Source organism: Larus michahellis, chromosome 27 (genome assembly GCF_964199755.1).
Source record: "Larus michahellis chromosome 27, bLarMic1.1, whole genome shotgun sequence".
Lineage (NCBI taxonomy): Eukaryota > Metazoa > Chordata > Aves > Charadriiformes > Laridae > Larus > Larus michahellis.
In genome coordinates this window covers 891,526-917,735 of record NC_133922.1, presented here as the reverse complement: position 1 = coordinate 917,735, position 26,210 = coordinate 891,526, and the positions used below count along the sequence as shown (strand labels likewise).

General features: G+C 56.7%; 3 protein-coding genes across 3 annotated transcripts in view; 2 read left to right on the top strand and 1 right to left on the bottom strand.

The window, feature by feature from the left end:
- Window positions 1-26,210, top strand: part of LOC141735010 (scavenger receptor cysteine-rich type 1 protein M130-like) — a 452,930-nt gene that overhangs the window by 275,490 nt on the left and 151,230 nt on the right.
- On the top strand, window positions 5,820-9,286 carry LOC141734996 (olfactory receptor 14A16-like). The gene is made up of 2 exons (XM_074567411.1): window positions 5,820-6,757; window positions 9,244-9,286. Exons 1-2 carry the CDS (start codon window positions 5,820-5,822, stop codon window positions 9,284-9,286), a joined length of 981 nt encoding a protein of 326 aa, XP_074423512.1.
- Window positions 9,349-20,318, bottom strand: LOC141734995 (scavenger receptor cysteine-rich type 1 protein M130-like). Its single transcript, XM_074567410.1, has 7 exons — window positions 20,207-20,318; window positions 17,617-17,931; window positions 16,945-17,259; window positions 16,015-16,329; window positions 15,265-15,374; window positions 14,980-15,067; window positions 9,349-9,440 (listed from the first exon to the last, which is right to left on the bottom strand). The coding sequence occupies exons 1-7, from the start codon at window positions 20,316-20,318 to the stop codon at window positions 9,349-9,351; spliced, it is 1,347 nt and encodes a 448-aa protein (XP_074423511.1).

The following is a 26,210-nucleotide window of genomic DNA, read 5'->3' as shown; positions in this document are numbered from 1 at the left end:
GCTTTACTCAGCATCAGCTCCACCTGCACAGTGCCTTTGCCTCCCTGTAATCACAGCCTCCAGTTGCCTGCTCGAACAAATCCATGGGGAGGCTTGGTCTGTCATGGCCCTCAGTGGGGACAATTAATGCTCCAAGACACTTTGGCGTTTGCTTCGGACTTGAATTCCTGCACAGGTTGTTCAAGCTCCTCTCAGTATCTGGCATTCCTGGGCTCAGCAGCAAATACCCCATGGGGCTCGTTAAAGTGCAGAAAGCCCTAAGGAGCCACAGCTCTTCCATGATTTTCTTCAGGGCTTCTAGCCTGGTACAGCTCAGTGGAGAGGTCTCAGGAGTCTACTTAAAGCAGAAGGTTTCAAGAAGCACTTAATAGAAAGGTAATTTTTCATTTGGAAAGGGCTTTTCATTAGTCTTTTTATTTTTCCAGAGGAAATGCTTGCAGCTTTCTCCAGCTGATACTGAACCAGAGGTGTCTCCTAAGGAGGACCAGAGAGGTAGCAACTGCCATCTCCTCCAGGTCCCCCACTGTATGGACAACTTGCCCCCCCACCTCCTCCTCCCCACCGTTTCTCTTGGGGCTGCCTGGGACTTGCATTCTTTTCCTACATCAGACTTGTGCGCTGAGTCTGCAGCTGAATGTTCACAGCTCCTTTGCACCAATTCCTGCCCGATTCCCCCGCAGACTTGGCTGTAAATAGACAAGGGATTCTTATTCAATTTGAACAGCCAGAAGGAAAAAGTGATACCAATTAATTAAAGAAACCCAATGCACTCCTCCACTATATGCCAAGGCCAAGCCTCCAATAAGCTCCACCTTCCTCAAACCATCAACATAAAAGAAATATGTTGGAGAGATTGATAGGAAATTCTAAATATACGCACCATTAGTGAGTTGGCTAAAGAGACAGTGTGGCAGATTAAGTAAACTTTGCCTTATTCTTGGCCAAATTTCCATCCCAGAGCCTTGTCACCAACTCATGTCTCTAGTGATGTCCCTGCCCATGTTACATTATGTGCTTGTTAAACAAAACTCTTCTCCAGCAAACTCGGGCAAAACTCTTCCTTGGAGACAGTCTCTCCTCAAAGTCCCCTTGCAACCATACGGTGAATTGAGATGCAAGAATAAACTCATTACAGTTCCTTCACGTTAACGAGCTCCCAGGGGAAAGTCACGCAGTGTGGAGGGCCCTGGCAGGAATAAAGAGCCTTGGAGGTTCAGCAGGGTCTGCTGAGGGCTGTGGCTGACGAAGCTGCTTCAGGAAATTGAAGCGTGCCTCCCTGGGGGCTGATAAGAGCAGAAAACCAGAGGCAGTGATTTCAGGGTGACAAAGAAAGGAGGCAGAGACATCCTGTGTGCTGTAGCCCCCTGGATGTGCCCTGCCAAGCCAAGGGGCCCAGTGCTAATCCCCAGCTCGTTGCAATGGGGATGCTTTTGGTCATCACCACATGAGCTTTCCCTCTGCTCACCACCAGGGCCCATACACGCCGAGTGCCTTCCACACTCTTGCCCCTCAGACTCGGCACGACGCAGCTCCCCCTAAGCCTTTGCCTGGACCCTAACCCTAATCCCTCACCTGCAGCTCTCCTCTGTAGCCCTTCCCTGAACACCAACGCCAAAGCTGAAACCCTCACCACATGCCTCATGCCTAAAGCTGTTAGAGCGGGTCAAGAGATGGATCACCAACAATCATTGGAGGGCCAGAAGACCTCTCCTAGGAAGAAAAACTGAGAGAGTTGATGTTGTTGAGCCTGGAAACAAAAAAGGTCCAAGGAGACCTTCTTATATCCTTTCAGTGTACGGTGGAGGCTTATAAGAGAGAGAGAGAGATTTTACCAGGGCCAGTAATGACAGGACAAGGGGCAACAGCTTTAAACTGAAAGAGGGTCGATTTAGATTGGACATAGGGAAGAAATTTTTCACAATGAGGGTGGTGAGACACTGGAAAAGGTTGCCCAGAGAAGCTGTGGATTCCCCATCGTTGGCGGTGTTCAGGGTCAGGTAGGGCGGGGCTTTCAGCATCCTGATTGAGTCGCAGATGTCCCTAAAAAATGGGGATTGGACTACATGACCTTTAAACGTCCCTTCAAATCCATGGCATGCTGGGACACTATGAGAGCAGATGTGGCCACACCACTGCTGAGTCAAGGGGGACAATAACTGCCCTTTTCTGGGTGTCCACGGCCCTTCTAACACCACCCCATATGCAGCTGGCCTTAATGGTGCTGAGCCTTTACCAGAGGCTCACATGGCATCCCTCAAAATGCCCAGGCCCCTCTCCTCAGACTCACTCCTCACCTCGTCCTCTCCCACTTTGCCCCTTCTCCTTGAAAAACTTGAGGAGGTTTCTGTTGGCCACATCCCCAGGTGTCTCAAGGTCCCTGTGCACTGAAGCTCCAGAACATCAGCATTTAAATTGCATGTGCAGATGGCTCATGCTGAGTCGTGGTTCCTCTAACAAGACAACTTGAGTAGCTGTACGACAGCAGAGGTAAGAAAAGGGGTTACTAGTGTCATGGATGACATGAGGAGGGTGGAAAGTGCCACTGTCACCATCTCAGAAACACCAAGGGAAGGGCCAACAAGGAAACGGTGAAAAAGAGTTGGCTCTTTGTATGGGAGGGGATGAGGATGATCCAAGAGAAGAACTTGACAGTGGAAAAAGAGTGGAAAAGGGCATGAAATCAGAAGAGAAACATCAAATTGCCTTGGTTGGGAGGGACCTTTCAGATCACCTACTCCAACCATCAACCTAACTCTGACAAAAGCCATCACTAAACCATAGCTCTAAGCACTATGTCTGCCCGTCTTTTAAATACCTCCACGGATGGTGCCTCAACCACCTCCCTGCGCAGCCTGTTCCAATGCTTAATAACCCCTTCAGTTTAAAAACTTTTCCTAATATCCTGTATAAACCTCCCGTCACACAACTAGAGGCCGTTTCCTCTTGTCCTATAGCCTCTTACTTGGAGAAACAGACTGAGCCCCATCTCTCTGCAACCTCCTTTCAGGGAGTTAGAGAGTTAGAAGGTCTCCCCTCAGCCTCCTTTTCTCCAGGCTAAACAACCCCAACTTCCTCAGCCACTCCTCATAAGATTTATCCTCCAGATCCCTCACCAGCTCCGTTGCCCTTCTCTGGACCTGCTCCAGCACCTACGTGTCTTTTTTTGTGGTGAGGGGCCCAAAACTGGACACAGTACTCCAGGTGGGGCCTCACCAGTGCCAAGTACAGGGGGACGATCACTTCCCTACTCCTGCTCACCACACTGTTCCTGATACAGGACAAAATTGGGTTGGCCTTCTTGGCCACCTGGGCACACTGCTGGCTCATATTCAGCCGGCAGTTGACCAACACCCCCAGGTTCTTTCCTGCGGGGCAGCTCTCCAGCCACTCCTCCCCAGGCTTGCAACGCTGCATGGGGTTGGTGTGACCCAGGTGCAGGACCCGGCACTTGGACCTGTTGAACCTCATACCACTGGCCTTGGCCCATCGATCCAGCCTCTCCAGATCCCTCTGCAATGTGTTCCTACCCTCAAGCAGATCGACACTCCCACCTAAATTGGTGTCATCTGCAAACTTACTGAGGGTGCACTCAATCCCCTCGTCCAGATCATTGAAAAAGATCTTAAAGTGAACTGGCCCCAATACCAAGCCCTGGGGAACAAGCATCAGGGTGACCATCTGCACACAAACATTAACAGCTGACCAAAGGGAGCTTGAGTCCAGGGGCAGCTGGAGAAACGCTGGGACTTGGCCAACAGAAATTCTTGAAGTCTTTCAAGGAGAAGTGTCCAGTCCTGCATCCCGGGGAAGAATAACCCCAATGCAGCAGGACAGGCTGGGACCTGATGTGCTGAGCAGTGACCCTGCGGAGACGGGGCTGGGCACCCTGAGGGACGCCTCATGAGCCAGTGGTGCACGCTCACTATGAACAAGGCCGGCTGTCTACGGGGCTGCAGGAGGAGGAGCGTGTGTCCCCCTGGCAACTAGAGTCACCTTCCCCTTTGACTCAGCACTGCTGTGGCCCAACGCACACAGCTGTGTCGCAGCGTGCGGCTCCACATTTTGGAGAAGTGGAGAGGACCTGGAGAGTGTCCAGAGGAGGTCTGCCACGATGGCCTTTAGGGCCAAGTGCACGTGCGCTTGGTGGAGAGGCTGAGGGACCTGGGCTTCTCTGGCCCAGTGGCAGGGAGGCTCTGGGCACTATTGGAATAGCCTGAACCTGGTTGAAGGGTTGTTTCAGAGACAACGGATCTTTTCTTTGGTGGGAAACAGCAGGAGAAAGAAAAAATGCAACAAAGGGCAGCTTGGGAGGTGGAGACTGGACACCAGGAGAAAGAAATGCCACTGCAAGGGCAGTGCTGTGCTGCAACAGATCACCCAGAGGGAGTCGGGATCAGCCCAAGGCGTTGTGTTTCAGGAACAGCCAAGGACGATGGAGAGAGATGAGTAAAGGCAGTGAGACGCTGAGGGGAGAGGAAGACGGGGAAGCAGGGGGTTGTCTGCAGCCTGCAGGGGAAGAGGAGCAGATGTGGGACACCATAGCACAGACAGGGGTGCAGACGATCAAGGGAGTTGGCAAGGCTGAAAGCCCCCAACAGTGCTTATGTCTTTCTCCTCTTGGCTGTGGCTGTTGTCTGTGCCACCAAGGCTACCAGAAGACACCTTATCCTTACAGCACTAGGGCCTTAGCGCCTCCTCTTCCCCACCCGGGAGCCATCATTCTGTCTTTCTGCCCTTGGCATTGCACGTCCTCCCATCACAATGCCCCAGGAAGAGCCCTGAGCTGTGCTTGTGGGGCAGGATCTCCCTTCCCAGGGGCTGGAGGCCAGGGCTTGGCCCTTTGCCTTCCTCTCACACATTCAGCATTAGCCAGCGTCAGAGACACCTCTCCATTGCCTTTGCCTACCTGCCCTCACCGCCTCCAGTTTTCCCTTGAACGAGCCTCCAGGAGCCTTTGGCAGTAATGGCCCTCAGTGGGACCCATTAACGCTCCAAGAAACTTGCAAAATTACATCTGACGTTGACTTCTGGAGAGGTTTCATCAGCTTCCCCTGTGTCTGAGCTTCATGGACTCAGCACCAAAACCACCAGAGAGGGCATTAAAATGCCTTGGGCTGGTCCTGCTCAGTATAGAAATGGGGGTTGGCCGGGCGGCAGGAATCCGTGTTCGCTGCTCGGGATGGGCATCGGGTGGTAAGCAATTGTGCTGCATCACTCCTGGTTTCCTATTTTCTTTTACAATGATTGTTATTTTCTTTCCCGTTACTGGTCTATCAAACTGGCTGTATCTCAACCCATGAGATTTTCATTCCTTTTTCTCCCTCTTCTCCCTATCCCTCTGCAGGGGGTCGGGGGGCAGTGAGTGAAGAGCTGCATGGTCTTTACCCCCCGTCAAGGCTGAGGAGTGAGCTGGCTCTGCTCATGTCACTGCACTTTGAGGACAACCAGGAGTTTCCCTGAGGTTTTCCTGCAGGAATATGCTGAGCAGCTCCTCTGCGTTACAAGTGGATCACAGATGAGGTAACTAGTGAATGGCAGAAGCTGTAACCCCTTTCCCAAATCCCCGCTGCTGTGGAGCAGGGATGACTCCTTGGGAGCCCACAAGCAGAGCTCTGCTCCTCACGGCACACTTGGCCAGCAACAATGAGAGCTCCAACAAGGGCAATGCAGAAAGCTCCCGCAAAAAAGGACAAAGGCAAAGTGTGTTTTCGGGGCTTGGGTTTGGAAGGGCAGGCAATGGGAAGAGATTTGCTCAGAGCTGTCCTGACTTGTGAGTGTGCTTTCCTCCTTTGGCAGTACCTCGGGAACAAAGGGATCCGATGTCCAACGGCAGCTCCATCACCCACTTCCCCCTCCTGGTATTCGCAGACACGCGGGAGCTGCAGCTCTTGCACTTCTGCCTCTTCCTGGGCATCCACCTGGCTGCCCTCCTGGGCAATGGCCTCATCATCACTGCCGTAGCCTGTGACCACCGCCTCCACACCCCCATGTACTTCTTCCTCCTCAACCTCGCCCTCCTCGACCTGGGTGCCATCTCCACCACTCTGCCCAAAGCCATGGCCAACTCCCTCTGGAACACCAGGGCCATCTCTTACACTGGATGTGTTGCACAGCTCTTTCTATTTCTCACCTTGATGTCAGCAGAGTTTTATCTTCTGACAGTCATGGCCTATGACCGCTACGTGGCCATCTGCAAACCCCTGCGCTATGGGTCCCTCCTGCGCAGCAGAGCTTGTGTCCACATGGCAGCAGCTGCCTGGGGCAATGGCTTTCTCTATGCTGTGCTGCACACAGCTAATACATTTTCAATACCTCTCTGCCAAGGGAATGGCCTAGACCAGTTCTTCTGTGAAACTCCCCAGATCCTCAAGCTCTCCTGCTCACAATCAGATTACCTCAGGGAAGCTGGCCTTCTGGTGGTTAGTGCTTTTGGCTTTTTGGGATGTTTTGTTTTCATTGCGGTGTCCTATGTGCAGATCTTCAGGGCTGTGACGAGGATCCCCTCACAGCAGGGAAGACAGAAAGCCTTTTCCACGTGCCTCCCTCACCTGGCCGTGGTTTCCCTCTTTATCACCACTGGGGTGATTTCCACCCTGAAGCCGCCCTCCGTCTCCTCTTCATTCCTGAATCTAGTGCTGTCATTTCTGTACTCGGTGGTGCCTCCAGCAGTGAACCCCCTCATCTACAGCATGAGGAACCAGGAGCTCAAGGATGCCCTGAGGAAACTGATTGGACATTTTTTCATCAGCCATAGACTGTGTACCTTCCTCTGCAAAGGATTCACAGCATCTGGTGTGACAAGCATTCACTATTCCTCCTCTCCTCCTTAACTTTTCACCTCTCGGCTGTGACACAAAACATTTCTGTAAATAAAGACTCAGTCTCTCTGTGTGTTTAAATAAAATACATGAACCAGCTCCAACTTCTTTGTCTGAGACCCATCAGCAGCAGGGCTGAATAAACGGGAGATGAGAAGACCTTTCTGGCTGCAGCAGCCTGGGGCAGGCTGTCCCAGTGCCACTCTGTCACTGGGGCGGCAGGAGCTGCCTGAGGGTCCCCAGGGCCAGGGCTCTTGTACTGGGCTGGGGAGAGGGGATGGCAGTGAGGGGCTGCAGACCCCTCAGAATATCCTGGGGAGGAGGACACAGGGGCCCACTGACTGCCTTTGCCTTGTGCCCACATGCCCCCCATCTCTGGGGCTGACCCTCCTCTGCCCCCCAGCAGCTGCGGTGCCCTTCAGAGGGGCTGTGGCTGTGGAGCGAGTGCCCAGAGCTCTGCAGCACCCTGGGGCAGGCTCTGCTGTTGGGCCAGCGCAGACTGGGCTGGGATGGAGAGAGGGCAGGGGAGGTGGCAGAGCTTGGAGGGAGCTGGGCTGGGCTGGAAAGTGCCCAGGAGGAAAAATCCTCGGAGTGCAGCTTGTACCGTGTGCCCACGCGGGGTGAGGACTCACACCAGAGTGTTTGTGGTGCAGAGCCAGGGCTTGTGGAATTGGTGTCCATCTCCAGGGTTTGGTAGTGGTGGGGCTGAAGGGACGGTCCTCTGTGAGAAGAGACCAGGGGCTGCTTCCGTGCCAGACAGAGCTGGTTCCAGACGTCTCCAAAAGAAACCCACCGCTGGCCAAAACTGAGCCCATCAACGAGGGTGGTGGAACTTCTGTGAGAGCGTATTTAAGAGAGGACACAAGTGCTCGAGTGGGAGAGGAGTGAGGGAAAAAGCAGTGTGAGAAACAGCCCTGAAAACACCAGGGTGAGTGAAGAAGGAGGGAGAGGAGGTGCTACAAGTGCCAGAGCAGATGGTCTCCTGCAGCCTGTGGAGAATACCACAGTAGAGCAGGTATTTCCCTGCAGCCTAAGGAGAGGAGCACAGCAGAGGAGGTAATCCCTGCACTTGGTGGAGGACCCAACACTGGAGAGGTTGGATATTTCCTGAAAGAATTTCAGCTTGAGGAGAGCCCATGCTGTAGCAGGTTTATCTCGAAAGACTGTAGCCTGTAAGAGGGACCCCATGGGAAAAGTGGTAGAAGGAAGGAGCAGCAGAGAGGAATTGTTATGGACTGACCAGGACCCCCATTCCCCATCGCCCTGCACTGCTCAGGAGGAAGGAGGGAGAGGAGCTGGGAACGAAGCAGCAAAGCTCAGCAAGGGAAAAAATGTGTGGGAGGAGGCTTTCCAGGCGATAAGGTCTTCCATCGGTCCTATGCTTCTTTGGCCCTCAGCCTTTGCAGCTGCACATGCCTGGCCTGCCCACTTACCTTCACTACTGTCCCCTTTGTACGAGGCCCACACACATCTTGGCACGCCCAGCGTAACGTGGCCTCCACCAAAGCTGGAGCCCACCTGGGCTTGGAGGCAGGGAGGGACCCGGTCCCCTCTGTCTGGGGCTGGGCACAACTTTTCCCTGGGAACCTCCCTGAGGAGAACTCCTCGTCTGTGTCAGCCTGGGGCCCGGCAGGGGTGGCCCAGGGACAAGGGCTGCTGGGGCAGGGATGAAGGAGCTCAGCTGGGAGAGCGTTAGACTGAAGATCTAAAGGTGCCTGGTTCAGCCCTGGGCTTCAGCAGTGATTTTTCTCCCTCTGCTTTTTGCAGAGCCCGTCTGCCGCCTTCCAGCCTGCCCCAGCCCTGCTTGCTCCTTCACCTCTTGCCAGAGCACTGTCCCTGCCCTGGACCTGCACATCTGCGCCTTAGAAGGAGCCTTCCTCCAGCCCCACAAGTCCCCAGCCTCCCCCTGGGCAGGACTCTCCACTCAGGGCTGCTTTGGGGTGGTCTCCAGCTGTGCCTCCTTCCCTGCTCCACAGGATCGGGATGTGTCCTCTGCGGGGTCTCGGAACGACCCAGTTCCTCTCCTCTTTGTCATGCTCAATGGTGCAGAGTCTGTTCCCCTCCTCAGGCGCCTCCTGCACCTTGTCTTCAGTTCCCAGAGCAGAGGCCACTGGACCCATAGTCTCAGGGAGAGGCACTCCCTGGAGCTGCGGCCTGAATGGCAGCATCCTTCCCCCGGGGGGGTGTTGCAGTGAGACCTCTGATGTGCCCAGGACAGCTGACAAAGCCACGCTGAGGATCACCCACCGGAGTGCATGGCCATCGGTATTGTTTAGTCACACGCTGTCCTGAGCAGAATTTCTTGGCCCCCTTTGCCCTCCTGCTCCAATGACTGGTAACACGCCAATATGCTCCTCTCTGGGCATCAGCCCCATGGAGATGGACACCTGCCCTTCACCCCACCTCCAGGGATGCTGTGGGGCAGAGGGGTGCAGGAGGAGGCCCGCTACATGGATGAGGGCGTGTAAGCTTTCTGCCCCCATGTTGCCCCATCGCACACCCTGGGGTGCCATCAGAGCCTGGGGGCACCTCACCCCAGGGAGGGCATGTCCCTCACCTTGTTGTACTTCTCCTCCTGTTCCGCTGCGCCCAGATGTGGCACGCAGGGGGGTTGCCCTTGCCCTGGGGGGCAGAGGAGGCTCAGGAGTTTTCTCCTCTCCGTTGGCCCTGGAGGGGGCCAGAGCGTGGGAGCAGCACCTGCAGCCAGAGCCTCCTTCTGCCCCATCGCCCTTCAGAGACGCTGGAGGGGCAGTGCTCTGCAGTGCAGCCCTGTGCTGGGATCAGGCCCCAGGGGAGAGGCAGTGCGGACTTCCCCCATCTCAGGAGGGCTCAAGTGCTGTTTCCTGCAGAGGGTCCCTGGGCACCCAGGGGACAAAGGGGCTGTGCTTGTCACAGACCCCTCATGGGAGGAGAGTGTCTCCTGCTGGGAAGGCTCCAGAGGGTGTAGCTCAGTGGCAGAGCACCCACTTTGCATGTGGGAGATCCTGGCTTCCATCCCCAGCATCTCCAAGGGGGTTCTTCCCTGAATGCCCAGCCTCAGGGAATCATAGAATCATAGAATCATAGAATCTTCATGGTTGGAAAGGACCTTTGAGATCATCGAGTCCAACCATACACACACACACACAAAAAAAAAATCCCCAAAAACCCCAACAACCTGCAATCTGTGCCATTCAGAGAATGCTCTGAAATGCCAAGTCTAGACGTTCCTTAAACACCTCTAGGGATGGTGACTCAACCCCCTCCCTGGGCAGGCTGTTCCAGTGCCTGACCACTCTGTCAGTAAAGTCATTCTTCCTAATATCTAACCTAAACCTCCCCTGCCGCAGCTTCAGACCATTTCCTTTGGTCCTGTCATTATTCACCTGGGAGAAGAGGCCAACACCGACTTCTCTACACCCTCCTTTCATAGAATCATAGAATCATAGAATCATAGGGTTGGAAGGGACCTCTGGAGATCATCTAGTCCAACCCCCCTGCCAGAGCAGGGTCACCTAGAGCAGGTTACACAGGAACATGTCCAGGCGGGTTTTGAATGTCTCCAGAGTTGGAGACTCCACTACCTCTCTGGGCAGCCTGTTCCAGTGCTCTGTCACCCTCAGGGTAAAGAAGTTCCTCCTCATGTTTAGGTGGAACTTCCTATGTTCAAGTTTGTGCCCATTGCCTCTTGTCCTGTCCCCGGGCACCACTGAAAAGAGCCTGGCCCCATCCTCCTGACACCCACCCTTTAAGTATTTATAAGCATTGATAAGGTCACCCCTCAGCCGTCTTTTTTCCAGACTGAAGAGACCCAAATCCCTCAGCCTTTCCTCATAAGAGAGGTGTTCCAGTCCCCCAATCATCTTTGTAGCCCTCTGCTGCACCCTTTCCAGCAGTTCCCTGTCCCTCTTGAACCGGGGAGCCCAGAACTGGACACAGTACTCCAGGTGCGGCCTCACCAAGGCAGAGTAGAGGGGGAGGATGACCTCCCTCGACCTGCTGGCCACGCTCTTCTTGATGCACCCCAGGATGCCATTGGCCTTCTTGGCCACAAGGGCACATTGCTGACTCATGGTCATCCTGTTGTCCACCAGGACTCCCAAACTTCAGGGACTCCCAACTTCAGACTCTACAACTTCAGGGAGTTGTAGAGGGCAATGAGGTCTCCCCTCAGCCTCCTCTTCTCCAAGCTAAACATGCCCAGCTCCCTCAGCCTCTCCTCATATGCCCTGGTCTCCAGACCCCTCACCAGCCTGGTCGCTCTCCTCTGGACACGCTCCAGCACCTCAATGTCCCTCTTGTACAGAGGGGCCCAGAACTGAACACAGCACTCGAGGTGAGGCCTCACCAGTGCCAAGTACAGAGGCACCATCACTTCCCTGCTCCTGCTGGCCACGCTGTTCCTGATACAAGCCAGAATGCTGTTGGCCTTCTTGGCCACCTGGGCACACTGCTGGCTCATGTGAAGCTGGCCGTCCACCAGCACCCCCAGGTCCTTTTCTGACGGGCAGCTTTCCAGCCACTCTGCCCCAAGCCTGTAGCGTTGCTTGGGGTTGTTGTGACCGAAATGCAGGACCCGGCACTTGGCCTTGTTGAACCTCACACAGTTGGCCTTGGCCCATCGATCCAGCCTGTCCAGGGCCCTCTGGAGAGCCTTCCTACCCTCCAGCAGATCAACACTCCCACCCAGTTTGGTGTCATCTGCAAACTTACTGAGGGTGCGCTCAATCCCCTCATCCACATCATTGATAAAGATATTAAACAAAACTGGCCCCAAAACTGAGCCCCGAGGGACACCACTGGCGACCGGCCGCCAAGAGGATTTCACCCCATTAATCACAACTCTCTGGGCACGGCCATCCAGCCAGGTTTTTACCCAGCGAAGAGTACACTTGTCTATGCCAGGATTCGCCAGCTTCTCCAGGAGAAGGCTGTGGGGGACGGTGTCAAAGGCCTTGCCAAAGTCCAGATAGACAACGTCCACAGCCTTCCCCGCATCCAGAAGGCGGGTGACATGGTCATAGAGAGAGATCAGGTTGGTTAAGCGGGACCTCCCCTTCTTAAACCCCTGCTGGCTGGCCCTGATCCCTTGGCTGCCCTGCGCTTGCCATGAGAGCTCACTCAGGGTGATCCTCTCCATGATCTTTCCTGGTACCGAGGTCAGGCTGACAGGCCTGTAGTTCCCCACATCCTCCTTCTGGAATAATTACTAAATTGGCCAAGAATACAAAAATACAGCATTGTTCACACATTAAGGAAAGTCATAAAATCAAGAGGCTTCTGAGGTAGAATACAGCCGCAGCCAGCACACGAAGAATGCCACATCTGTGATTCCCTGTCTCATGTTGTTTGTGAAACTACACAAGGGACGGAACGGAACGCGCTTGTTCTGTGGCCTTTCCTTGTGACGAATAGCAGATATGGGGACGAGATGCTACTACAGAACAGATAAGCGGCCTACACGCTACCCAAGCCAACATTTCATCAAATGTTGATGAAATGCTGTCCTTTGTGCGAACTTTGCTCAGCACAATGTACCAAAACACACCTCCATCCCGGAGGCTATCCGCCCCCGAGGTGTGAACACTCCTCCTTGAATACATTAATCATAATAAAAGTACGTATGACTAAAGTCACTCAAACTCCACTTTGAAGATAAAAAAATAGTATAAAAATAGCCCAAGAGAGAGGGGATGTCAGGGAAGACACCATCGCGAAGAATTCCACCGCTGATTTCCGGGATCAGTCGACGGGCTGAGCCTCTCTTCCCCCCCATAGGGACGCCTTTGGGTAAGACTGCGATTACACCGAGTGCTTTCTCGGGACTTAGAAATTTCTCTAGAGAATCTCTACCCTACATTTATAGCCAGGCTGTATCGTTTATAATTTTGTCGCGCGTTTGTATACTTAACAATATCTTTATTTGCACGTGCTTTGTAGACAGTGTATTTATCACTGGCAATCCTAAAGAACCTGTATATCTGTTGTTTAAATAAACTGCACTATTTAAGTAGCTAGTCGTTTCGCTTTCTCACTGAACGCGACCAAAACTTGAGAGAGGCCGTGCTAGTTCAGGAGCACGACTAGACTGAAGGTGCAGTCCACTATTAGTGTATCCAAATCGTAATAGTTTAATACATATTAAAAGTGATTGGGCTGATAGTGCTGAATTGGGCATCACTCAGAACTTAAACCTAGCCGCACCTGGCCTCCCACCTCGGTGAGGAGTATTAGAACGCAAGGGGGTTTATCTTCTGCCAAAACCGCTTGGCCCCTTTTCGCACAACACTCCTTCTGACCCTTCTTGTAGATGGGCGTCACATTAGCCACCCTCCAGTCATCTGGTACCTCCCCTGTTGACCAAGATAGTTGATAAATGATGGAAAGGCTGGAGCTGGAGCCTCTGGCCCTCTGCAGGCACTGTGGGCCTGCCCTGCCCAGCCAGGGTCTGGCTGTGGGGTGAGGAGGGCTGTGTGCGCTGCCTCTTTGGAGCCCCCTCTCAGGAGAGAGGCGGGCAGCTGTGCTGGACCTGAGCTCAGCTCACTGCCCTGCACCACACACCCACCCAAGACGTGCCCCCTCCCCACCGCCATGTCTTTGGGCTCTGGTTTCCTCCAGCCACCCTTGGGGAGACACTAAAGCACCTGGGCAGGCAAGCACAGCTCTGGCTCAAAGGCTTTTAATAAGAACCGATATGGGGGCCCCTGTGTAAAAACAGGGGAATCAAAATCGAGGAAACCCCTGGCAGTTTCTGCTGCCCGTGGGAAAAGGGAGAGGGTTCCCTGGTGCTCACGGCTCTCCCAGCTGCACAGACCTCTCCTCCCTCCTGGCTGCCCCCAGCTGCACTGCAGGGACGGGCTCTCCTGGCCCGGGGCTCAGGGACTGTTGTGCACTGAGCTCCGGTGTCACAGCCTCTGTGTCCTCAGGGGGATGTGCCACAGACACCTCTTCAGCATCGTCATAGCCCGTGCTCTCTGGGGACAGGGATCAGCCATCCCCCTTAGCTCCGGGGGCACCAGCACCTCTCTGGGAGAGCAGGTTTGGCCCTGCAAGAAGCAAGGCAGGCCATTGCATGTTCACCCCATGGGGTGCCTCTCCTGGGCTGTACGTCACCTTCCTCCCTTCTCCTCACCAGTCCTGAGACGTTCAGCTCCCTCTCCCACCCACAGTCCCCCCAAGGAAAAACTCCTGGGGCAGGTTCCCCCACCCCAGCACATTGGGCTCTCGTTGTGACAGCGAATTATCCAATGCCAGGGATGCCACCCCAGGAACCAGCAGCTCTTTCTTTCCCTCTCACCTCCAGGGGTATCCGTGGGTCCGGATCCTTCCTCTGCCACCCTGGGCATTTCCCAGTCTTCCTGCCCAGGGGAAGGATCCTCCCCAGGGTCAGAAACCTCCCTGGCACCATCATAGCCATCAGCTGGGTCACCTCCAGGCAGGACAGGGATGTCTGAAAGGAGAGGAGAGCTGGTGACAGTGAGAAGATGCGTTCTGCAGAGCAGAGGATGGGAGGATGCGCAGGGACGTGGGGCTCCGACGTCGGTGTTTGCAGCCCCACAGGAGATCCCGCCCGTCCTCCCAGCTCCGAGGGTGACGCTCAGTGACACTGCTGTCCATCACATGTCTGCAGGGAGGAGAGGTCCACCCCTTCCTGCCCCCATTACCTGGTGCTGACCCCAGACCATCCTCCTCCTTGCTGTCCCCGGGGTAGGGCTGCAGCTTGCTCAGGGACCCCTCTGAATAGGAGCCTGGAGAGAGGCCCAGCAGGTGTGAGGGGAGTGCGCTCTGCTGACCCAGCTTGTGCTCAGTGCTGCTGGGGACGTGGGACCCACAGAGCCACGGCTGCACGGGGACGAGGGCTCAGGGCTCACCCTGCTGCCCTGGGACAAAGCCCATCTCCAAGGGCCTGCCAGAGCTGCCCTGGGACAGCCCCTTCCCTCACCCCTCAGGTGTCCCCCAGGGTGCAGGGGCAGGCAGAGAGGGGCTGTCCCCAAATGGGACGCGCAGAGCAGATGGGGAGAAAGCTTCTCTCCTGGGCCCAGGACATGGGTGCTCCCCACACAGATCCAACAGCCCCACAACCGCACGAACCATGGGTTAGGGGGCTGCAGGGGTCAACCCTGGGTGGCAGCCAGGGGAAAGAGCACTGTAGATGTGTCCTCAATGAGGGACACACACCAACCTGAGCCGCTGAACCTTGCCTGCTTCTGCCATGCTGGGCTGGAACCGATCTCCTCGTACATGGCCTCGGGGAAGGGCTCCTGAGCTCTCTCAGAGCCCGTGGACAGAGGCAGGGCTGGCCCAGGGATGGTCAGAGAGGGGATGGGATCCCGCAGAGAGCACGCACTCTTGTCCCCCCAGCTCTGCCTCTCCCGCTCACTGACACCCCACGGCACCCCTGGCCTTGCCAGCAGCATCTTCCCCTGGGAAGGGACCCACCTCTGCGCCCAGCCCTGGCGCTTCGCACTTGCCCGGCCAGGAGGGCCAGGAACAGGCAGAGAACGGCTTTCAGGATGATGCACATGATGATGGGCAATGAGACTCTCCTGCTGACGGTCAGACGGCCCCGCGTGGGATCTGCATGGCAGGAACACAGAAAGGGCAGCACCAGGCTTGGGAGAGGTGAGGGGCCGGCACACCCCAGTCCTGACCCCCATTACGTACCGGGTTTCAGGGGATGAGGGATGGGGAAGCTCCCACCTGAGTGGGTGAATGACAGCCCTCCCCAGCCTCCCGCCCCACCGCTACCCCGGTGCCTCCTCCTGGGAGTTTCACAGCCCAGCAAGGAGCCCCTTCCCTCTGGCTGTGGGTCACAGCCTGGCCCCAAGAAGACCCGGCGCTGGTGGGGAGGACGGGTTATCTGCTGGAGGGGTTGGTGCTGCTGTCCTGGGTGCACGGTGTGAGCACGTGTGCATGTGCAGACATCCCTGCCACATCCCACCCAAATCGCCCCTCCTGCATGACTGGTGAGCACGGCCAGGAAGGAGCGCAGGGCCCAGAGCAGGGACAGAGCCGGCAGCCCGGGAGGTGCCCCTGGGGGCTGCAGGGCCCTGCGGGCAGAAGCTGGAGGACATCCAGCCCCACCGAAGCTGCTGCCCACTCGGCAAAAGGCTCTCCTGCTCTGCAGGGATGGCCTTGCGCTCAGGAGCTCTGGAGCCGTGATGGCAGCCAATGGGGAAAAGGGCTCCCTGTGAGGTGTCCCAGCCCTGCCGCTCACCTGAGCAGTTCACGGCCGCGTCCTCCTTATGGCGGCAGGCACCGCTGTCCCCAGGCCGGGCCCAGCAGTCCTGCAGAGATGGCTCTGTCCCCCGGCACTCCACCTGCTCCAGCCAGATGGGGCCGCTCCCCTCCCCAAATGCAGCCTCGGCCAGGGCAGACACCGCAGGGCCACAGCCCAGCTGCCTGCATGCCACCTCGGCATCCCGCATGTCCCAAGAGTCGTCACACACCGTCCCCCAGGAGCCGCGGTGCCACACCTCCACTCGGCCAGAGCACCCCTTCTCCCCTCCCACGGCACGAATCTTCTCCCTGTCTGGAGAAGGCAGAGAGCTCCCAGGGCCGCGGGACAGCAGGCAGAGCCCTGCCAGGCGAGAGGGGCATGCAGAGGAGCAGCTGCCTGTGCAGCTCGGGGTGCTGGGGCACGCAGCCATTGGGGCCGGGGGCGTTTCTGGCTGACTCCCTGCAGAGGGAAACACTGTGGTGAAGGGGCTGCTGCAGGGGGGGCGTGCAGCAGAGAGCGGGGCTCAGCTCAGCTCGTGCCACCCACCCATGGCAGCAGTTGAACCCCGGTCCTTCAGGGGACACACACTCGGCAATGTGGGGGACCCTGACTGCTCGGCCCCAAAGGGACCCTGGGTCACAGAGCAGCAGGAGGGTGTCCATGGAAGGGACACTCCTCAGAGCCCTGGCTGTTCCCTTCTGGGACCTTGCCTCAAGAAACCTCTGCCTCAACCAGGCGAAGCTGGGAGCCCGGCTGGCAACCGCTGGTGAATGTGTGGGGCTCCAGGAGAGGAAGTCCCATTTTTGGTACCAGCAGCAGAAGCAACTGGCTTGGAAACGAAAGGCCCCTGCAGGCCCAGGAATTTGTCCATGCCCAGCCAGGAGCAGGATCGCAGGGGATGCTGGTGCCCGGCTAGCTCAGGATTACCCTTGCAGGTGATGTGGGTCTCATCTCGCAGGTCGTCGCATGACTGCGGGTGCCAGGGAGCGGAGGGACACTGCCAGAAGGAGCTGTTTCTCTCCCCACACTCCACACGATCCAGCCAGGCCGTGCCAGACAGCCTGCCGTGGGGCCGTTGTGTTTCCAGGGACCCTCTGTCCCCGCAGCCCAGCTCCTTGCATGCCAGCGACACAGTTTCAGGAGTCATGGAGTTGGAGCAAACGCTCCCCCACGTCCCATTGTAGAAAACCTGCAGGCGCCCAGAGCAGTTGGTGCCGTTCTCCAGCCTCAGGGCCATGAACTCTGGGAGGAAAGGCAGCGAGGGGGAACAGGCTGGTCTGGGGCTGGGGGAGCAGGGACACCCCTGCACCCGCCAGGCCCTCAGACAGGCAAAGGCACGTCCAGCAAGTCCCCCTTGCACCCACGGACAGAGAAATGTCCCTGATGGACAGACACCCCTGCCCTCCCTGCTGCCCGTCAGGGACAGCGGAGCGCCCCAGGGACCCCCGGTGGGACTGAGGGCACCTGTGCATGGGTGTCCCCACGATGGCCTTTGTCAGGGGCTCAGAGCTGGCAAGGAACAGCCTCGGCCGTGTCCGGCTCTCCCCTCGTCCCGGCCTGCCTGGGCGCTGGGCTCCCACCACAGCTCCCGGCACACACCTGAGCAGACGACTCCTGCGTCCTCTTTGTGCCCGCAGCCGTGCTGCCCCCAGGACCCTGCCGGGCAGTCCCAGAGAGCAGCTTCGGCCCCGGAGCAGTTCACGCTCTCCAGCCAGATCTGAGCGGAGCCTTCCCCGAAGCGAGCGGAGCCAACCGCCTCCAGCGCCCCTCCGCAGCCCAGCTGGCGGCAAACGACGGCAGCATCAGACAGGTCCCAGCCGTCATCGCAGACGCTCCCCCAGCTGCCCTGGTAGTAGATCTCCACTCTCCCAGCGCAGCGCCCAGGCCCGTTCACCAGCCGCACCTGACGGCTCCCTGTAGCAGGAGGAAACCCCGGCTGCCGTCAAGGGCCGGCTGCCCACCCAGCCCAGAGCCTGGGGGGGCCGTGCAGCGCCACTCACCCCGGCAAACGACCCCCACGTCCTTGGCAATCCCTGCTTCCAGCGCTCTCTCAGGCAGGGAGGTGTTGCAGAGGGTCAGGTTGGCCTCGTGCCCTGCACACCGCACCCCGCGCAGCCCCACGGGACCCGTCCCTCTCTGAGCCTTCGGGGGGTTGTAGGCTGCCTCTGCCTCTCCGCACTGCAGCTGCCGGCACACCACGCTGGCCTCCTGCACGTCCCACTGCTCATCCAGGACTCTGCCCCACGTCCCGTGCTGGAAGATCTCCACTCGCCTGTCGCACGGGCTTCCTCCACCCACCAGCCGCAGGGATGCGAAGCGAGCTGGGCCTGGGGAGAGCAGCCATGCCCCAGCCCTTGGCGGCATCGGGGAGCCCGGCAGCCTGCAGCATGTCTCCAGGCTCTGGCACCCTTGCAGGAGGGCCTTGGAGCTCACCTGCCTGCTGCCAGCCCTCTGTGGGGACCTTCTGAGCCAGAGCCTTGCACTGCCACAGGGTCCCCTGCTTTGGGAGCATTTAAGAGGAAAACAGAGTAACCGAGTGTTTTCCTGCACTCACCTGAGCATATGACAGCAGCGCTGTTCTCATGGGAGCACGGCGAGGCCCCCAGGGCAGTCACTGGGCACTCTCCCAGGTGGGCTTCAGTCCCGTCACAGTGGAAGGAGTCTCTCCAGACGGGGCCGGTTCCTCTCCCAAAATGCCCTCCTTTAGGAATGGACTCAGCAAACCCGCAGTTGAGGTGACGGCAGAGAATGTGGGCGTCCAGGAGGTCCCAGCGGGAGGCACAGAGGGTGCCCCAGGTCCCCTGCACATGGACCTCCACCCTCCCCTCACACGCCGTGCTGCCGTTCACCAGCCTGAACCCTGTGAACTCGGGACAGAGAAGGATGAGACAGGGCAGACTTGTGCTTTTGCTGCCTTGGGTGGTGGAGTAGAGGGCAAACGGACACCCTGCCTTTCTCCTCCTTCTGCACCCTTTTAGGGCTGCAGACAAACATTCAAGGTCAGGTCTAACGGGGCTCTGAGCAACCTGATCTAGTTGAAGAGGTCCCTGCTGGTTGCAGGCAAGTTGGACTAGATGACATTGAAAGGTCCCTTCCAACCCAAACCATCCTATGGTTCTGTGATCACCCCTTCTGTCCTCACACCCAGCACAGCACAGTCCCGTCCCTGCTCCCCCATCATCGGCACACCCCCGGTGGTAACACCCTGCCCTGAGTCCTTACGTGTGCAGGTGACACCGGCAGCATTCGCGTGGGGGCAGGGCCGGTCCCTGGGGGACCCCGTGGGGCAGGAGCTGAGAAGGGATTCATTCCCCACACACTGCAGCTCTCTGTCCCACGTGGGACCAGCCCCTTCTCCAAAGTGAGCTGCCCCGGGACCAGACAGGGCTGTGCCACACTGCAACTCTCTGCAGACCACGTCGGCAGCTTTGGGACCAAAGTCGGAGTCACAGACAGTTTTCCACTGGCTCCCGTCATGGATCTCCACTCGTCCTGAGCAGGGGTTGTCCCCTCCAACCAGCTGGACAAATCCTGGAGTAACCAAAGAACCCTGTGAGTTCCCACAGCCCTCTGGCAGTTACATACCCATGTCCCACCTGCCCTGCAAGGTGGCCACAGGCAAAGAGCCCCACGACCCTCCCAGCAGCTCCCAATGGGTGCTGATGGCACAGATATACCAGGCACACCCTGCTCCTCTGCCCAAGGACAGGGCTTTTTCCCTTTGAACGGCCCCTTTGCTTTGGTTGAGGGACTTGTGCCTGCCAGAAGGCACAACCCAAAAGCCACTGGCCACTCTGCACCCTTCTCTGGGGCTGTGGGTGGCCGCGTGAGCAGCTCTCGGTGCCTCTGGCACAGGGGAACCTGGCCCTCAGCAATGCCAGACAGGTGCTGGCTGAATTGGAGAAGAAAGATGAGAATCAACAAAAAATGCGGGGCATTGAGGGGGATTCATCTCCCAGCCCCAGGCACCAACCGACGGTGGGATGAACCATCTTGGGGCCCGGCGGTGGGTGGAACCCCACTGGTCTTTCCTCAGGGACCAGGGACACCAGCAATGAGAGTCCCAGCTTGGCAGTGTGACCAGCAACACAGGACCCTGCCCTGGCAGTCGTTCATTGCTCCCTGAGGGCACAGCCAGGTCCCTTCTCCTGTCCCAGTCCCAAAGGTGGGGAAGAGATTGGCTCCTTACCTGAGCATGTCACCCCAGCATCCTCACCATGACCACAGTAGCTTTGACCCCATCCATTGTGTCTACAGTCAGACAGGGCCGACTCTGTGCCATGACACTCAACATCATCCATCCAAATGGGGCCAGATCCTGGCCCAAAGTGTGCTTCAGCAGGAGCTTTGACAGAGGACCCACAGCGCAGCTGCTTACAAACCACTGCAGCATCATTCGTGTCCCAGGAGTCATCACACACGGTCCCCCACTGGCCCTGGTGTTTTACCTCCACTCTCCCAGCACAGCGTCCGCTGCCATCCTCCAGTCTCACCTCCGCAGCCCCTTCAACCACCAAGATGGGACTGGTCAGGAGAGCGCCGAGTCCCAGAGTGCAGCTCTGGGGTCCTCCCTGCCTGTCACAGGCACCAGGATGGGAGCCCTCTCCCCTCCAGGCTCTCCCTGGGGATGTGTGGGCGTCCCCCCACTCCCCATGGGCTGTGCAGGCTGGGGGTGCTAACTCCAGACCCGCCCGGCCATTTTCTGTCCCACAGCCCTCAGCACCTCCTCCCACCTCAAAGGGCCCCTGCCCATGCCCACCCAAAACCTGTATCGCCAGGCCGTGCGCAGGGCACCTGCTCCTCCCCAGCCCAGCACCCCTTAACAGCATCATGGAGACACCCTCTCCCACCCAGATGGACACAGGCAAAGGCACAGGGTCCATGGACTTGAGCTCCTTCTGACCCTCATCTCAGTGGCACTTGGAAAGAAACCCTCTTCCCAAAGGGCTCTTGATGACCCCACTGGTACCCGATGGCCCTGGGCTGTGGGAAAAGGGACCCGGCACTTACCTCTGCAGAGCTGCACCCAGAGGAGCAGCCACAGCACCCGAGGGGACAGGAGTCCCTCCATTCCCATCCTGAGCCTCCTGCCCTGCTGGCACAGCCCTGCTCTTCCCCACTCCCTGTCACAGCCCCTGGGGACTCATGGGGACAACGATGATGGGAGGGTGATATATCTCTGCAGATGCCGACCCAGCTGCGGAAGGAGCCAATCGAAGCAGCAGCACCTTTTTAGACGTTATCGGGAGCTATCTCCCCTCCGACACAGCCCAGCCCGCCAATGAACTTCTCCAGCGCCGTTCATGACCATATATGAGGGACATATATGTCCCGCTGCCGGTGTCATGGTCGCTGTGGTGGCAGATCATCATGGGACAAGCTGGGTGTGCAGGGGAACTTGGTTAGTCACCCCTTGCACCGTGCTGTGGGCCTGGAAGCACTGAGCATCTCCTGCACTGGGCTCATCCAAGAAGCCATGAGGCAAGGGTCCAGCTGCCCCCAAGCTGCGGTGACCATGGAGCGGGGACTGCACCAGGGTCTGTGTCAGGATGGGGAGGAAACAGCCCCTGCCCCTGCTACGGACCTCACTGTGCTGGGAGCAGCAGCTGGGAGAGGTCTTCATCCAGGGCAAGGGCTCCATCCCAGGAGCGTTGGCTTGTCCGTCCCTCCCTGCAGGGCCCCACAGTGAGTCCCTCGCAGGAGCCGCAGCTGGATCATGTCCCTGCCCTGGCAGCAGACGGGAAGCCCAGAGGCTCAGACGTGTCCCTGACTCTCAGTGTGTCACCCAGGGGCCGTTATTCCCCACAGGCGGAGCGGGAGCTGGAGCCTGCAGGTGCACAAACCACAGCCCACGTGGCCTCGACGCGCTCCCCCCGCTGCCCCCGCAGCGCCCGGGCAGGAAGTCTGTGGTTTCCTCCTGGCATCGTGCCCAGGCACATCCCTGGGGTGCCCCCGAGCCACCCGCACCCCGACTGCTCCAGCCAGGGCCGCAGGGGCTGCTCCTTCGGCCTCGCAGACACGGGGACAGGCAGCTCCCAGCCCCCGTCATGCCCCTGTCATGCACACGGCCGCTCTGCACCGAGCCCCACGGGCACGGGGTGACATCGGTGACGTGACCTCACATCCTTCCTACTGCCAAAGCTGTGTGTTCGTGGGTTATACTGACGGTGACCTCACACTCTCCTACTTCTGCTGCCGTGTGCTCATGAGTGGTACCGACAGTGACCTCACGTCCCTCCTGCTGCCACCACCGTGTGCTCAGGGGTTACAGTGACCATGACCTCACACCCTCCTGCTGCTGCTGCTGCGTGCTCAGGAGTCCCGCTGTCACACACGTGTGTGCGTGTTGCGTACAGGCTTCTGCTGATGACGGTTATTCCAAAAAGCCATGTTGGGGTGGGGACCAAATATTATTTTAATGGCATCAGAAGCGGCCACACAAGCCATATGCCTGCTCCTTGCCCAAAAGCTACACAAGCAGCGGTGAAATCACAAGAGTGACATTCACCCCTAGGGTCACCCCATAGACCTGCCCCAGCCCCACAGGGCCCCGCACCGTGATGGTGACCAGGATGGGTTTGGGGTTCGGGCGCAGGTCGGGGTCCAGGGAGAAGACGCGGAACCGCACTGGGGAGGGACGAGATTGTAGGAATGTATCTGAGAGAAAACGGTCATGTGAGCCAGCCTCCCTACTGTGAGAGATTAGATTAAGGGCAAAACAGGTGGTAGAAGATGGAATTAGTACATGGGAAACACGGGAACTGAGAAGGCAGGAAACATGTTGTGCTAATGACTAAACAATTTACTATGCGAATTCTTGTAACCAATCTGATGTGTGAATGAACTGCATGCACCACGCGTGGACAGTGTAACTAGCTAATCAGAAATAAGCGAGTTGCGTGTACGGCTACAACGCAGGGTATAAAAGATGATGATCTGTGCTTAATAAACGGCTTCTGTTGATTCACATTGGATCGTCTGGAGTCCAGTTATTTCTCCTCAGTTTCCTAGACTGTAACAATGCATACGTGAATCGCCTTAGGGTGGCACATAAAGGAGCAAGAATTGTAACACGGGGTCCTTCTCGGGCTCCCAGCCGAGAGGCGCCTTCATGGCTGGCAATAAGAAGGGGGTTTAGCTAATGTGTACGTCTGCTGCCTTCTTCCCTGTACCCACGCAGGAACTAGAAGAGAAGAAAAGTGCAAGCGTTTTACCGTTTCTGTAGAAGTTCAGGTCAACATTTAAACAGCCAAAGCTCTGAAGAGTTACGCTGACCCTTACTTAGGCACTTCTTTTGTCTCCCTTTGAGAGATAACTAAGCACATTCCCTCCTAGCCACAGTCTAGCATCCAGAAGCGTGCAGAACACGCAGACAAACCTCCCCCATTTTTTCAGGGATGTTTCAAGTCATGCGATACTTAGTGCAGGAGTTCACCAAATGTCACTAAACTCGGAGACTTTGACCCAGCCAGCCACGGCCACGGGGCTTCAGCTCACCATTTGTGTGTCAGAGCCATCAGACGGATGGCCCCGTCCTCCTTGAGACACCCCTTGGGGCAGCCGTACCCAGCGCCGGGTGGCTGGATATGGCCTTTGCTCCATGGGAGGCGCTTCCTGGGAGCAGGATCTCTCACTGGGGCACTGGGAAGCCCTCCTGAGGCCTGCATGCCTGAGGGACGGCTCTGCACTGCTCCATCGCTCACCAAAACCAGGGGCGGAGGAAGGCTGCCCTGGTGGCCTCCAAAAGAATCAGCTCCCCTGGGCTCCTCTGCGGCCACCGGGCACCTTTGCTGTCAGGCGGCTCTCCGCGCTGCTCTGCCAGCTTAACCAGCATCTCTTGCCCTCCATCTCTTCCCGCTCCTCACCAGCACTTCTCCTCCCGCAGCTCCCTGACCAGCTCCCCCCTGCTCTCCCCGGCCCTCTGGCCCTTCCCGCCCCTCTCCCCCCACCCCGCCGCCCTCTCCCAACCTTCTCTCCCTCCCTGACCTCCTCCTCCCGGCCCCAGCCGTGCTCCAGGGCCTGGCCCTGGGCGAGGGCAGCCCCGGGGAGGCGGCCATGGTTCCCGCGGGGTCAGAGGGCAGGAGGGGGCGCCCCGGGGCACGCTGGGAGTTGTGGACCCAGCACAGGGCTCCCGGCGGCCATCTTGTGTCGGCTGAGGGGAGGCTGGCACAGGCCGACAGGACAGATCTGCAGAGCCGGGAGCTGCGGTGAGTCCTGGGCCCTTGGGCTCCTGTCAGCCCTCTTCTGCCTCCCTGTTCCTCCCTGCCCTTCCCCTTTCCCTCTGGGTCCTGTTTTTCGCCTCCCTGTACCTCCCTTCCTCTCTCCTGCTGTGCTCTGCTCCCTCTCCGCCCTTTCTCTTCTCTCCAAGTCCCTCTCTCTCTCTGTCATCCTTCCTCTCCCTCTACTTTCCCCGTCGCCCTTCTTTCCTGCTCCCTGGGCCTCTTGGTTTCTCTCTCTCTCTTCTGCACAGAGGCCCCAGGCTGAGTGTGCAGCTCGCACTGTGCAGTGAGGTCAAACCCATGTGGCTACTGGACAGACCTCTCTCTCCCTGCTGAGCACAGAGTAACTAGGTTTGGGGTGTTTTTAGCTGCCTCAATTAAGCAACTCCAGTTAGATAGGACGAACCCTGGCTTCAGAGTTTTACTCTGTGACCAGTTAATGAAGATATGCCACTATTATGTACTGGTAAACAGTGGGTTCACTCATTTGTCTTCCTATTATGTCCACAATGAACAAACAGGCTCTATTCAGACTAGCTATATAACACGAGCTTTACAAAGTAGCTTGACTAGTCCCTGTGAGCCAAATCATGCTTGCTTTACTTACAGGATTGTCCCCCCAGTCATTCTGCTTGCGTGAAGGCCCTTCAGATGAGCTTCTATTTTTGCATTTTCTCTGAGCTATGCCATTAGCTGGGATTTGTTTGTTAAGTGGAAGATTAATGTCAGGCAATTTTAACACGTAATCTGATCTGGAATACTTGTTTACTGGAATTGTTTACCCAATGGTAGATCGTGGACAAGATCAAATCATTTATTGTTCTATTCAAAAAGGTTCTGAATGTGAATGGAAAACCGTTTCCTGTATTCACTTACCTTTCTGTTCTGATGTATTTACTGATGCCTGTCTTTATTCCCAGTCATGGAATTCATAGAGTCGGTTCTGTGTGAGTCGCACGCAGTCAGTTTGGTTTGAACTAAGCCGTGGGCAGAGCACTAGCGTAAGGTTTGGACCCAGAAATGTGCACTCTTGTGGGCCTTGTGTCAAATCATCTCTTTGTGCACAGAAATAAACCACACAAAATCATTTTCTAAAAAATTTCAGGCTGCTCTTAGTTTCACCTTTGCCTCTTCTCCGCTAATCAACATTATTTTTCTTGCTACAAGGTGTACAAGGAGTTACATTCTGGGTAAGAGCTAGAGTCAGGGGGATTTGTGTTTTCATTGCTGTTTTGCCCTCAGAGGGCTGCTGAGAGTCATGGTCACCGTCTTTTCAATCTTCTCAACCTCTCCTCTTCTGGGGAGGAGCAAGTAAGCGAGCCAGTATCAGGATGTCTTTTTAAGGGAAGAACCTTAGTTGAAGACAAGAGGATGTATCTTGGCTCGTATTAGTTTAGAATGTATAGACAATTTTATTGTATTGATTTATGGGTTAAAAGTTCTGTAAAAGACAGAAAGGGTTTTTGTGGAAATAGTCACTGATTACTGCAATAGATGGCTACTTTTTGCAATAGGAATGCTGGAATAAATTTGAAACGTATCTGGTTTATGCCAAGTGCAACATCTTGGCTGAGACAATCCTGCTTGGATGGCTACAGAGTACTGACAGTTTCTCCAGTGTTCAGCAGGGTATGTTTCTTTTAAGCTACCTTTTTGATAAGGATGCAGTTCCAAATGATTTAATGATACTATTTCCCATATTGGCTGTAATCCGTAGGTTGAGAAAACTATTCAGTATCAGTATTGAATTTTACAGCTTTTGTCATCCAGAACATCGAGTGCATTCTGAAGGAAAGTAACTATGCAGTGATAAGGAGAACAAGAGTTTTAACACGGAATTAATGTGAACTATTCATGCTTAGTTTATTGGTGTTATTGATGAGTGAATAATGAGTGAACGCACATTATACAGCAGCAGTAACATTCTTTTGTCCATTGGAGTAAATTTCACCTATTTGCAGCTGAATTCTGCCT

Bases quoted from the DNA above. Each gene is read 5' to 3' on its own strand.
- LOC141734996 (XM_074567411.1), top strand. From the start codon at position 5,820: ATGTCCAACGGCAGCTCCATCACCCACTTCCCCCTCCTGGTATTCGCA. The intron at 6,758-9,243 runs GTGTACCTTCCT...GCTGTGGGGCAG, and splicing joins TTTTTCATCAGCCATAGACT to AGGGGTGCAGGAGGAGGCCC.
- LOC141734995 (XM_074567410.1), bottom strand. From the start codon at position 20,318: ATGGATGATGTTGAGTGTCATGGCACAGAGTCGGCCCTGTCTGACTGT. The intron at 16,330-16,944 runs GTAATCCTGAGC...TGCCTTCTCCAG, and splicing joins GACCCACATCACCTGCAAGG to ACAGGGAGAAGATTCGTGCC. The intron at 15,068-15,264 runs GTGCGAAGCGCC...ACGGGCTCTGAG, and splicing joins TGGCCCTCCTGGCCGGGCAA to AGAGCTCAGGAGCCCTTCCC.